Source organism: Chrysemys picta, chromosome 5, assembly GCF_011386835.1.
Source record: "Chrysemys picta bellii isolate R12L10 chromosome 5, ASM1138683v2, whole genome shotgun sequence".
Classification (NCBI taxonomy): Eukaryota; Metazoa; Chordata; order Testudines; family Emydidae; genus Chrysemys; species Chrysemys picta.
The window spans coordinates 33,942,286-33,956,944 of record NC_088795.1 but is presented as its reverse complement, the minus strand read 5'-3'; the positions used below and the strand labels follow the sequence as shown (position 1 = coordinate 33,956,944).

At 39.4% G+C, this 14,659-nt stretch overlaps 1 protein-coding gene across 1 annotated transcript in view; it reads left to right on the top strand.

The window, feature by feature from the left end:
* Positions 1-14,659, top strand: part of COL25A1 (collagen type XXV alpha 1 chain) — a 203,092-nt gene that overhangs the window by 65,626 nt on the left and 122,807 nt on the right. The window contains exons 4-5 of the mRNA XM_065596206.1: positions 656-682; positions 850-876. Of these exons, the coding sequence (XP_065452278.1) occupies positions 656-682; positions 850-876 (54 nt within the window). The remainder of the gene's footprint in view (positions 1-655; positions 683-849; positions 877-14,659) is intronic.

The following is a 14,659-nucleotide window of genomic DNA, read 5'->3' as shown; positions in this document are numbered from 1 at the left end:
AACACAGAAATTGGGAAATTGTTCAGAAAACAGAGAATAATGAAAGAACCTATAGTACCACCCTAATATCACCACTACACCACTTGTTTTTCTGGTGTTTTTAAAATAATTATCCTTCATTCTGAAAAGTCACATCAAACTGAATTCTGATAAAGAAGAGCTCACTTTCCTCTACCACATCACAGGATGCCACTGGACTGAACATGACTTGCTATGCTCCTAGAATTCCTAATCTAATTTTCCGTTACTTTTCTAATTTAAGAAGGCTGCCAAAATACATGACAGATCTGGATTTATTAGCCATATTTGGTAAAAAGTTTTACTGTTTTAGAAAATGCTTATTACCAGATGTAGGATGAAATCCTGGCTCTGTTGAAGTCAGTGGGAGTTTTGCCATTGCCAGGATTTCAATACTCTTGTGAGTAGTTCCACTGAAGACTGCGTGCACAGCTCAACAGGAGTAACCCCGCTACACCTGCTACTAAATCTTTGCAAAACCTGTTCCTAAAATACCTGCAGTTTATGGAATGAAAACCGTAAGAAATCATAACATTAGGGATAGATCTCTGGATCATTCAGACCTGCTTCTTACTGTGTCCCATTGAACTTCATTAGCATCAATAATTTGTCAATTTTTTTTTTCTGTTTTTTTCAGGGTCCTCCTGGTCCAAAAGGCGAGAAGGTGAGTACACATATTGTCAACTTACTTACAAAATAAATGGAAACCCCTCCTGGTATTAACTGAACACATAGTTTCTATTGACGCAGTATGATGTGAAATTATGTAAGAGAGTTGGGTAGCACACAGATGCTGTGTTAAAACTATCATCTCATCTTTCCACTTTGCAGGGAGATCAAGGTGATCAGGGCCCTCGGGTAAGCATCTTAAAAAAAAATGTTACACTTCCCCTTCCCTGAGTAGGCAATTAGTCCTTAGCGCAAAACTAAATTAAACATAGTGTCTTAGCTAATCATGCTTATTAGCTGCATTTACCCTGCATGTTGTAGTAAGTGTCTGCAGGACAGTAACACCAAATATAACCAAATAGTCTCTGAGAAGCGTTTGAGTAAGAGTAGCCATACATACATTACTATATATGAAAATATACAACTGCTGCTAGTGGGGGAAAATGCATTTAACAGTGATTTTGCTCTGCTGTGTAAGAGTTGGTTTGCCAGAGCAAACCTTCCAGTTTTCCCAGCAATCTTTCAGGTCTTGCATAGACTCCTACAGTGCAGAGGGCAGGTGGAATTTATTAATAAATTTGGTCCTATATTTTCTCTTAAAATATCCATTATTTAGAGAATTATAAAAACATGGCACATTCATGGACTAGTTTGTGTGCCTTCATACATGTACTGAAAAGAATAATATTATTGTCTCTTAAACAGCATTTTTTTTCGAACAGTTAGAAACAGAGCACATTTTCCTTGTGGAGTTATTTTAGTTTTTAAATATTGTGTTTGTTTTAATCACAGGAATACAATGGTGAACATATTGTTATGTTGGTAGTGCCAGTTCATTGTCTTTACATCCGTTCTTCATTATACAAATGTTTGGACATATTGTTCTAATGATGCAGAGACTCAGTTCAGTTACGTGTTTATGCATTTTCTCATGATAGTATGTGCCAGGGCACGTTTTCTGTCAATTAGTTAATATATTTTAATTTTACTGTGAGTGAGAAACCTGTAAAGTCATAACATAGTAACTTGTCCATATTATTCTGATGACAGTAGTGCTTAGAAGCCCCAGACAGGCCCCATTATGCTTGGTGATGTACTGACATTAGAAATCTGCAGTTCCAGTCCTAATAGTTTAAAATCTAATTTAAGCCAAACAAGAGGAGGAAACAAACTAAAGGCAGGAATGAGGAAGGATGACAAGAGTAATAGTGAAAGCAGCACATTGTTACCTAGAATGGTTATATGCACAACTTAATGTTTCCGAATCATTTAAAGTTGGGGTTTTTTTTAATTATAAGATAGAAGTAGCTAAAATAGATCTGAGAAATCCCCACTGACTATCTGCTTGAGCTGGCTGTTTGCTGAAGGCATCATGGCAAAAGTAAATCTATAAGAAGAGATCTGGAAGAGGGCAGGGTAGCGCCTCTATACTACTTTGGAGAGGTATTCTATGCATGAGGTATAGTACAGAAGACAGTGGAAATGTGCTGGTGGGAGAAATGAACATACAGGCATTCAAGCTCGGGACTGTTAGGAAAGCAAGAGTGGCAAGGAACAATCTCAGGAAGGTACAAGAGAGAGATGTATGGAAGGGCAGAGTTGTGAAAGGCCCTAAAAAGCTGAGGACAAGGATCTTGAATTTGATGTGGTGGAGAAGGAATCATCAGTGGAGGAATTCAAAGGCAGGTGATCATGGTCAGAACAGCAGGTGTGAGTGAGTCCAGAGGAAAGGGGGTTGCAGGAGTTAAGCCAAGATATCATCAAGGCCTGGGTGCGAGCTTAGCAGGATGGAAAGAGAGAGAACGTTGGTGCTTGGAAATTCTGTTGAGTAAAAAATGAAAAGATCTGCAAAGGGCATGGTTGGGTGTGGCAGGATAGAGGGTAGAGTCAAAAATGGCTCCCAGGTCATGGGAGAATGGAGGTAGTGTTAATGGTGACAGGGAATGGGAGAAGTGGAAAGGGCATGGGAGTGGAGAAAAGGGCCCAGATTCTGTAGACTGGACCAGTAGTCTTGGCACAAATCCAGAATTAGGGGAAGGAGAGAACGTGGCTTTAAACCATCGTTACAGCTCTTCAGTCCTGGGGCTAGCAAGTCTAGTTAGACTTTAGACTAGTGCAGTGCAGCTAGAAGGTACAGAAGAATCAGATCCAAAGAGTTCAACTTTAAACATGTTAAATTTAAATTGACAGCGAGGCAACCTGCAGGAGATGTCAGAGAGACTGGCTCAGAGGCAGGACTGGATGGTAAAAACAGATCAGGAGTGGCGATGCAGAGTTGGGAAACAGTATCCTGTGGTATAGATCATGCTTCATCAGAGGTTTAGTTAGTTTACACTATATTGAAGAGTTTCATTAAGAAATTTGTAGATATCATTTGAGTAATTTGCAGTCTCCTTTCTCATGTCCTTATCTTTCTCAAAATGAGGTTGGATATGTTTTACAGCTGCCTTTCCTTCTTTTTCCTCAGATATTTTCAAGTGTAAATACTAGGATAGTGCTTCTTACCATTTTATTTTTCATGCTACAATAGTTATCTTTTCTGATGACTGTCCTCTGGATGTATATGCTCAATTTGCATTGCCAGGGCATTAATGGAAGTTCTTGGTGTAAATCAATCATGCACCAAAATGAAACTATACCCACTTGTTCCTTCCTTGGTTACTTTTCTGTATGTTTTGCATCATTTCGTATGTAACATAGGTATTGTGGTGGGTGACACTATGATGTTTTCTATTATTCCCAGACGTATTCTGCCTGAAAGTGATACTGGAATGACATCAACATTTACATTCAAAAAGCCTGAAAATAGACTGGTTACTGTATCTGAAAGTCCTGGACACTTTTAAACTAGCTCATCTTTTGGAGATATGGAGCCTGCGGTCTCTTTGTTATATAAGAAACTTTAGGAAAGGTTTTACTGCTCCAAGCCATTTTTATGGCTTTGAAAATTCAAAAGAGCCCCTTCGCCTTTATAACAGCCACCTTCTTCTTTCAGGCACTTTCATTAGTAAAAGAAACCAAAGTAAAAAGTGGAGATTTGCCAGGGTCAAAATGGGACCCTGAAGCTTGCAAAATTCCCAGTGAAATGCAGAGAAAGATGTAGATCATCACCTTCTCTCATTACTTATACCTGAGTCAAGAACATCTCTTGCAACCCTCAGACACACCCCCTTTTCAATTTTCCTGGGTTTGATCTTAAAAATGTAAAGACACTCCCTGTTTAAATCACTCTGAAACTATTAAGGGGGAAATTAAGTACAGTATTTCAGAGTTGCAGAAGTTTACCTTACTTGATTTGCACACACAACAGTATGCACGAGGCAGGTGGAGAAATAGTATGCTTACTAGTTTGAAAATAAGGCCCTATATAACACATCTCCACTTGATAGAGAAACAGTATTGCAAATGAGGGTCCAGATCCTGCAAACATTGTTTGGAGGTTCAGAGACTTGCAGTTTTCATTGAGTTATGGGTATTTTTTCCAGTTTTTTTTTTAAAGGGGCTAATGTTTGTTAAGAGTTGGATTTTTCAAAAGTGCTCAGTGTTGGCATGCCTTGTTAACGCCAATAAGATTAGAGATATGCCAGTGATCAATGGCTCCATGTCTAGTTGGCAGCTGGTATCAAGCAGAGTGCCCCCAAGGGTTGGTCCTGGGGCTGGTTTTGTTCAATATCTTCATTAATGATCTGGAGGATGGCATGGACTGCACCCTCAGCAAATTTGCAGATGACACTAAACTGGGAGCAGTGATAGATACGCTGGAGGGTAGGGATAGGATACAGAAGGACATAGACAAATTGGAGGATTGGGCCAAAAGAAATCTGATGAGGTTCAACAAGGACAAGTGCAGAGTCCTGCACTTAGGACAGAAGAATCCCATGCACTGCTACAGACTAGGGACCGAGTGGCTAGGCAGCAGTTCTGCAGAAAAGGACCTAGAGGTTACAATGGATGAGAAGCTGGATATGAGTCGAAAGTGTGCCCTTGTTGCCAAGAAGGCTAACAGCATTTTGGGCTGTATAAGTAGATCGAGGGACATGATCATTCCCCTCTATTCGGAATTGGTGAGGCCTCATCTGGAGTACTGTGTCCAGTTTTGGGCGCCACACTACAAGAAGGATGTGGAAAAAATTGGAAAGAGTCCAGCGGAGGGCAACAAAAGTGATTAGGGGGCTGGAGCACATGACTTATGAGGAGAGGCTGAGGGAACTGGGATTATTTAGTCTGCAGAAAAGAAGAATGGGTGGGATTTGATAGCTGCTTTCAACTACCTGAAAGGTGGTTCCAAAGAGGATGGATCTAGACTGTTCTCAGTGGTAGCAGATGACAGAACAAGGAGTAATGGTCTCAAGTTGCAGTGGGGAAGGTTTAGGTTGGATATTAGGAAAAACTTTTTCATTAGGAGGGTGGTGAAGCACTGAAATGGGTTACCTAGGGAGGTGGTGGAATCTCTTTCCTTAGAGGTTTTTAAGGTCAGGCTTGACGAAGCCCTGGCTGGGATGATTTAGTTGGGGATTGGTCCTGCTTTGAGCCTGGGGTTGGACTAGATGACCTCCTGAGGTCCCTTCCAACCCTAATATTCTATGATTCTATGGTTCAGTGCTGAGCACTTTTGAAAGTCCTACCCTAACTGTTTAATCTTCCCTAGTAAGTTTGTTTTCTGCACATATATATTTGTACCTAACTTCTTATGAATTTGTTACTTATTTTAAAAATTCTGATTGAACAAGATTTTTTGGTCACCTGCAGAATTAGAATTCCTCCAATCACAAGTGTAAGAGGCTCAATGTTACTCTCCTGAATCAATTTCCATTTTGTAGAAGATGCTTGTTTCACAACATGTCTGTAGCGGTCTGCATTGCTATACTGAGCCATGACATTGAAAATTAAAATTGATGTATTTTAGCCTGTGGGCTATTAAAATAGGTGCTGATACTGAGCCACTGCTCAGTTCCAGTTGTTCAACTCCACTTCAATTTAAAATTATTAGATTAGAAACTAGCAAAGCCTTTGAAGATTTCATAATTAGTTTTACTTAAGGAACTCTGCCACCTTTAGATTGCAAAGGATTTATTGTCCAAGCAGAGGTTGAAGCCTAATTAATGAAAATAGGCTTTGAGAGGTGAATGTGCAGAGGCTAATCAGCTACAGCACAGTATCTTAATCAGTCTTCTATCATCTTCCTGCAAATGACATAATAAACAGCTTCTGTCATTCACTCCTGATACATGAGAGATTTATTGTTTATCAGATCTAAAAATCATAAGCCAGCAGCTGGTTCTAAATTAGTTTTGGGAGTTAGGTGCAATAACAAGCCACCCAGGAGTCATACATAACGACTTTCATAAAATTATTTTCTCCTCATGGTGTGTTCAAGTAAATTTTCCTAACAGCTGGGTCTACACAAAACTGATAGCATCTTTAAAATGTCTTCAGCAGGAGAGATTAGGTTCCAGAAAAGCAAGGCATTCAGAAGTTTATTTTATTATCTTAACCTTTGTTGACTTGAATGATTAAACAGATTCTTTTGCTCTGTTAAAACAGTTAGGCCCAGATAGTAATGCAATGTTCCTATTTGCTTAACCCTTGCCTCCCTTGTCTTTGCCTTTAATGAATTTGCTGCTTACTTGCTGCTGTATGTATTGCTTAGGGAAAAGAAATAGCTGTGTTACAATTGATGCTTTACAGGTTCTGTACTTAAGTGCAGGAAAACTGTTTTAATTTCTTTCAGTATTGACAGAAGTTGGCATGATGACAGCAAGCTCATTAAAATTAAAAAATGTCCTGATTATATGTTAAAATCAAATCACTTTTTTGCCTATTACATTTTAGACTCTGTTAGAGAAGAGCTTTATAAATGTTCCATATTTAATGGAAACTAAAGCTATCAGTAAGTTTTGCTTGTTGAGGGAGTATTTGGGGGGAAAAAATCAAATAGTTTGTAAGCCCGATTGACTAATACACGTACGGAAGCTTTAGTTAATATGTTTCCAGTGAATGCAGAGTAAAAACAACACTTTGGGTCTATCCTGCTCCCACTGAAGTAAGGCTATGTCTACAGTACCGCCTATGTCGGCAAACTTACATCGCTTAGGGATGTGAATATTGCACCCCGGTGAACAACATAAGTTACACCGACCTAAGTGCTACTGTGCACGGTGCTGTTGGCTGGAGAGCTTCTCCTGTTGACATAGCTTATGCCACTCACAGGGTGGTTTTTTTTATCCTGACAGGAGAGCTCTCTTCTGTCGGCATAGACCATCTTCACCAAATGCACTGCAGCGGTGCAGCTGTGTTGGTACAGCTGCGCTGGTGCAGCAGCTTGTGTGTAGACATGGTCTTAAGCAGTAAACCCATGTTGACTTTAATAGGTGCAGGATCTAATCCAACTATATACTCTCTGATGACAAATCAGAAAATGGTTAGTAACTAGAGACTGAAGAATAAATCACTAGTCGTTACCTTGCATCAAAACCACCTTGTAATGTATTTCCGGCCAGTAGCCTGATTCTTTCCCCTCTGAGGTCAGTGGTGAAGTTCCATTAATTTCAGTCAGAAGAGTATCGGTCCCCAGAGTAGGAATTTCCATACCATATCAAACCCTTTATTCATCTAACCTGGGGTCCTGCTTCAATTAGTAGCCAGCACCCGGTTCTTTAGGAGATGATGAAAACTCTCAAGAATGTATGTTAATTAATGACAGGTTTCAGAGTAACAGCCGTGTTAGTCTGTATCCGCAAAAAGAAGAACAGGAGTACTTGTGGCACCTTAGAGACTAACAAATTTATTAGAGCATAAGCTTTCGTGGACTACAGCCCACTTCTTCGGATGCATATAGCTATATGGCTATATAGGTGCCACAAGTACTCCTGTTCTTCTTTTTGTTAATTAATGGTGTGATGCGGCAATGTTTTCTGAACCCCGCTTGCAACTAATTTATGCCCTAATGCAGCATTCTTATCATATACAGTATTATATGGACATAAAATTATCTAATCCAGCCACATTGTAATATTTGTCTTGATGACCTCCTGGGTATCTTTCACTGACTGACTATATGCCATATAAAGAAGTATTTCTTTTTATTTGTTCTAAATGTACCGGCCATTAATTTCACCTAGTGTCTTCTTGTTCTTGTTTTGTCTGTTTAAGAGAGGAACTGATTAGTTTTAATTATACTTGCCATAATTTAGCAGCTCAAAATCAAGTCCCCTCTAGCTCTTCTCCTTTTCAGATGAAGTAATTTTAGAGCTTGTCTACATGGAAAGTTATATCAGTACAGTAGAACCTCAGAGTTAAGAACACCTCAGAAATGGAGGTTGTTCGTAACTCTGAAATGTTCAGAACTCTGAACAAAACATGATGGTGTTCTTTCAAAAGTTTACAACTGAACATTGACTTAATACAGCTTTGAAAATGTATTCTGCAAAAAAATGGTGCTTTCTGTTTGTTTTTTTAGTAGTTAATCTTTAATACAGTACTGTACTGTATTGCTTTTTTTTGTCTCTGCTGCTGCCTGATTGTGTACTTCCGGTTCCAAATGAGGTCTGTGGTTGACTATTCAGTTCGTAACTCTGTTGTTTGTAACTCTGAGGTTTTACGGTATTAGGTAAGGTGTGAATTTAAACCACTATACTTATAGTGGTATAACTCCATGTGTGGATTCTTGTATTACAGAAGAGTGTTTTTTTCTGGTGTAGGTTATGTCTCTTTGAAAGTAGTTTAGGCTAAACCAGAAAAAGCCACTCTTATTCCAAATAAATGTGTCCACACAGGGAGTAATACTGGTATAACTATATAGCAATTTAAATTTACACCTTATTCTGTAGTGGTATAACTTCCCATGTAGACAAGCCCTTAATCTTTGCATTGTCTCATCATATGTAAATAAAGAAGTAACTTAAACTATCTTTAATATCTTTGTTAGGTGTCAACACTGAGGCTTAGAAAGTTTCAATGGTTTGTCTGGGAGACACTGTGCTCTAGTGAACTGCAGAGAGGGTAGGGCCCATTCTGGTTCTAACAGTGACTTACCATGAAACCTTGAGCAAGTAATTTAACTTCTCTGAGTCTCCGTTCCCCTATCTGTAAAATGGGATCAAAGATATTTACCACCTACATAAATGGGCCTGATTATAGACTCTGCTACACCAGTTTTATGCCATTGTAGCTCCCCTCATGTCAGTAGAGTTACACCCACATAAAAGTAGTGTAGCAAAGTGGAAAATCACGCAGCGAATGTAAGCAGTAGAAGAGGGAGAACAGGCCTCAAGTTCTCCAGGCTGCCCGCCTTACATTTCATCCGTTAGAAAATGTGGGCTTGGGGAATCTCTTCTTTCAAAATTCACAAAAATGGCCTTCTGATTTTTTTTTTTTTTTTACAACCACCCAGAGCTAGACTGTGCCTTTTAAGTCATGGCCCTGGGGTGCCATGGGAGAGGGCAGCTGCAGGTGTGACATCCTGGGGAAGTATTCAGTGTACTTAACCCCCTATATTAGAACGCTAGCATGACTGGTCTAATGGTTGAGGGCAGTGTCTTCAATTTGTAGTTGGCCCCTTACCAGTGGTGCAAGAAGGGCAGGAGTAAGAAAGGCTCTCTCAACGTGATTTCCACTGCGTGCCCATGCTAGTCTCAAGGTTGTGAAAAATATTATACACGAAATTTCACCTCAAAATGTTGACATTTTGTAAAATTGTTTCAATTACCATGAAGTATTGCACACTTGAAATAGACAAATTTGATCAAATAAAAGTCATTATGAATATTTCACCCAGCTCTAATAAATACTTTAAATGCACTTTGTGCCATTTATCTGTTCAGACACTGCAGTATGAAATAAATAGAAACTGAATGAGCCAGGACTCTGCAAATTTTGAGCAGAGTGTCCAGGAAGGAGGCCTCTGCTTACTAAGATCCTATCCAATTCAGTTCACTTCTCAGAAATGGAGTGCAATTTGATAAGGGTTGCAGATGAAACCAGACACAGGAGCCAATCCAACCCCTGTTGAAGTCGATGGGATTCTTTCCCACTGAGTTCAGTGGGTGCTGAATTGGCTCTGAGACATTGTTTTTAGACAGGATAGTTCATGTAGTTCAAGTTGAGATTGTTCATTGGAAACCACATTATGCCTGACTGTGGCATATTTACTATGTAGGCCAGGGGTAGGCAACCTATGGCACGCGTGCGAAGGCGGCACGCGAGCTGATTTTCAGTGGCATTCACACTGCCCGGATCCTGGCCACTGCTCCGGGGGACTCTGCATTTTAATTTAATTTTAAATGAAGCTTCTTAAGCATTTTTAAAACCTTATTTACTTTACATACAACAATAGTTTAGTTATATATTATAGACTTACAGAAAGAGACCTTCTAAAAACCTTAAATGTATTACTGGCACGCGAAACCTTAAATCAGAGTGAATAAATGAAGACTCAGCACACCACTTCTGAAAGGTTGCCGACCCCTGATGTAGGCAATTAGATTGCAGTTTACATTAACATGTTCCCACTTAGAATATACTTGTCATTGAATTATTTCTGGAGAGGATATTGTGTTATGGGAAATTCATCTAATGCTAAAAACAAAGTAGCTCAATCAGAGTCTGATATGAAAGTATAGTAATCATAGAAAATAATGTTTTTGTAACAACCCATCTCTAGCCAGAATTAGTTTGTGCTAGTTGCTAAATATCAGGTTTTTATTGAGTTTATATTAACTCTTAACAGTGGCATAATACATTAAAATTAAAGTTATATTATTGTGTATGTGAAAAAAACCCACAATCCTTGTCATTCATTGCAGGGCATTGTGTAGGTTAGCAGAATTCTGGTGATGGAGAAAGCAGCAGTTGTGATGAAAGGGATTGTATAAAAGAGCTCCTGCTGAGAGTCTGTGGCACAGTACAGAGTGATCCTGGACACTGTATTCCCCAGGGCAGGTACAATAATTAGCTGCAGGACTGGCACTTGGTCTGAGGGATTAATTAGACCTTGAGGTGGTGGGTGGGGGAGGGAAGTCAGCCATAAAGAGTGTCAGAATCACTCTGGCCTGAAGCCTGTGTGATTTGATGTGAAATATCAGCAGCTGGCTGTAATCTTAGGAAGTGCAAGTGAGCAGCAGGTGGTAATTCCTGTCTCATTTACCATGTCTTCACAGGAACATGTAAGCTTGTGCAGCATGGGTTTATTGACAGGTCACAAGAAAAAGCCTGAGCAAGACTTCGTTTGCAGTGTGGTAGCTGTCTTTGGTCCCAGGATAGTAGCAAGACAAGGTGGGTGAGGTAATATCTTTTATTGGACCAACTTCTGTTGGTGAGAGAGGCAAGCTTTCAAGCTTACTTCAGGTCACCTGAAGAAGAGTTCTGTATAAACTTGAAAGCTTGTGTCTTTCACCAGCAAAAGATGGTCCAATAAAAGCTATTACCTCACCTACCTTGTCTCACTAATGAAAACTTTGTCACATTTACCATCCAACAGTCAACATACAGTATATGCAGCAGCATTATATAAAGCTAGTAATAATGACTTCATACTGTTACTGCATTTATAATACTGCAGTAAAATTATGAAGGGGTCTTTAAAATATCTTAAATAAGTTGTGACCTTATGTAGACTGTCACAATGAGCAGAGTGTATTGTATTCCCACCAGAATGTATTCTGGGACTGCTGGTGGGAATTCCTCCACTGAAGAAGTTAGACTACAATATGATGGATATAACAGGAACAGTTACTACATTGGAGTGAAAATTCTAGAGGAAAGGAAAAGCATCAGAAAATTCTAACATTCTTCAGTTTCCTCCATACATGTACAGCCATGATATATGTTTCCAAGTTGGTAAGCAGGGCCCTATGCACTGTGCAATTCCATGGCTGTGGGCATGCTCCAAAGCTCCCTGTTCTGCTTAGGCTATTGTGGAGCGGTTGGGATGAGGATGTGACAGTGTGCATATTTGGATGTTGTGAGCTAATGGAGTTCTGGAATGGGAATGAATTCAGACTGTGATTGTCGATGAATCTTAGTGGTTCAGTGTAGTTGTTGCTTATTGTGGTGTCCTAATTTTTGGAAGGGGAATGCAGAGTATGGGATGAGTGCTCTTTGTATGTGTGTTTTAAAACTCAAACAAAATAAACAAAATAATCCATCACTGAACAACTTTGAATCCATCCCTGATAAGAGCTCTAGTTAGAAAAAAAAACCAAACAGATGTAGGAGCTCTTGAAGGTTATATGTATAGCCGAAGGATGAAAGAAGGAGGAGAATGTATTTTGTGAAAAAGAGAGATCTTTTATAACCTTTAATTTTGAGAGACTCAGTGTGCTGAACCTCAGAAGGTGGAATGCCTCCCAGAGCTCCCAGGCATGCAGACCCATTTCTGCTCACTTTCACAAGGCTCCACCTAATATCTTTATAGGGTTGGCTAGCTCCAGAGGACACTATGTGGGGGATGAACCATTATCCTCACTCCCTTCTACCCACTTTTGGAGCACCTTGTGCCCCTATGGGAGTAGGAAGGGAGCGATCTCTGTGCTTTTAAGCATCTTTGCCTTTCCCTACAACTGCACGTTTTCATAAGAACAAATCAGAATCTGGTCCTGAACTAATGTTAAAAAGGGAGTTTCTCTCATGCCCCAATGTGTTTGTACACACAAATAGCTGCAGTCTTGATAACTACTCCTTATTTTGTTGATGTAGCTTCAGAGGGGTTGAGTATGCCAGAGGGGTATGTGCAAAGCTCCAGATGAACCTTTTTAGAGGGCTGCACAAAATTTTCACAAGCCTGAGCCTTTCAGAGCTCTTGACTTGAGCAGAATGGCATCTTTTCAGAGCAAAATCTCCTTTTCTATTTCATCCACAGGTCTGGTTCATATTCAGAAGGGAATAAATCAACACTGATATGAGTTTCCATTAATATTTTAAAAATTGCCAAATTTCAAGCCTATTCTATTCAGAGCTAACTATGAAAATTTGTGCATTATCATGTTGTAATTGTATAGTCTACGGAGTAAAACTGAAGCTGTTAAAAGATTTCTATTTATCCTTTTTCTAATAAGTGAGGTTTAATATTTATCACTGCTATTCAGGGTTTAGGTCTTTTGTTGGCTTTTTGTTTGTACCTGTTTTCATTACATAAGGATTGTAGTTTTGTCAAGAAAAGGAATGGACCATGTGCATAGTAGAGCTAATGAGTCACAGATGTAAAGATTCTGGCATATTACCATCTAATAACTTTTTAAACTCATATTCCATAATCAGACAAATGCAAATTAAATACATCTGTTTTCAAAATTATGCATCATTCCTGTGTCTGGTAGCAATGTGTGTTTAGATGTTTTTAGCTTGTTTAAAAAACATAAAAAAGAGGATGATGCTGTTCTTTCAAAAATTATATACCCTAAACGTAGCAGAAAGTAGCAAGGCCAATAAAGTTTGCTTTGTATTGTTGCACTACAGTACTAGGGTCAGTCTCTGTTCACTTCACTGGTATAATCAGGAGTAACTCCACTGAAGTCAATAGAGGTACCTCGGTATGAAATCAAAGTGAGAGGAGTGTCACATTCCAGTTCTTAAGATGTGATTTAAATGTACCATTGGAGAAATGCTACATGCATTAGAAAATTCCTATGACTTTATTTATAAAGAAAAATCTTAAATCACTGTGCTCAAAAGGGGGGCGGAAACAGAAGTGGTATACAGCTATTTATAATGGTTAAAAAATCCTGCTGTGGCTTACAGCCTCTGTCAGGTTAAAAGTGCCTTGAGATGCTTTAGATAATATACTGTGCTACAGGATAGAAGAGGTTTTTGTTTAAAATATACCGATCAACTGTAGAAGAGAGAGAGAGGCCATTTTCCTTTGTTAACAGGTCTAACTCCCACCCTCCAATGCAATACTGGAAAGGTGTAAATTGGGTGCAGAATTCACCTCTCTCATCCTCTCAGTTGGTTCCAACTCTGGTATTCTTCTCTTCCTTCATCAATACGATGAGAGTCCTGCACATGCAGGGAGAGTAGAATATGAGAGGCTAGATCCACCATGGGGGATCTGAGAGGAGAATTTTTGTCCTGAAGGTGGAGATACTGCTGTATATGTCAAGAATGTTGAACTCAGCCATCTGACTACTCCTGGTCTAGCAGAAGACCGTTGTTCAATGTGTATTATTGTGTATATACTATCAGTTTATGTGCTGAATGTCATATGTTAAACAGACTATTAAAGGCATAATAATTCAAAGTCATTTCAGGATCTGCTCTCAGTCTTTCAAGTTTCGCAGTGATCTCTTGGCAGAGCTTTGTACACGTACCTCTCTAAAAGTACTATAACATATGTTGGTTGAAAATGGCTTACACCTCAGCCAACTGTAGCCTAACAGATGTCAAATGTTCATAATTATCCATAATAATATTTGATACTGCTAAGTGGCTTTTCTCTTTAAAATTCCTTTATGTTCTTTATTCAAAATAATCAGCCAAATCTCTGATATATTGCTTACACCTAGTTCTGTTTCCCATATGACAGACAGAGCTGTTGATAGGCAGTGGGATGTACTAAACACAGTGTTTGTTCTGTTTGTCCATTAGTAAATTGTCCGTGTGATGTTTTGTGTCGTGTTGTTTTGGTCCCATGTTATGTTGTGTCCCTAGGGTCTGCCAGGCTTCCCCACAGTTGCTGCTCTGCACAGTAATCAGATCCTCACCGTCAAGGTTTGTGCCTGACATGTACCAGTTCAGTCAGGTCTCTCTATCAGCATAAGAGTGCGCATGAATAGTTAATTTTGCCATGGGATACCAATTAGCCCATCTTACTTATTATGGGCCTAATTCTGATTTCACCACACTCGGGTTTCATGCTGTAACTCCACTTATTCCAGTGGAATTACTCCTGAGATACAGCGTGAGTGAGATTAGAATCCAGCTCTGTGTGTGTTAGTACCTACCCTAGCATCCACATCACACATACTCTGGAAGGGCA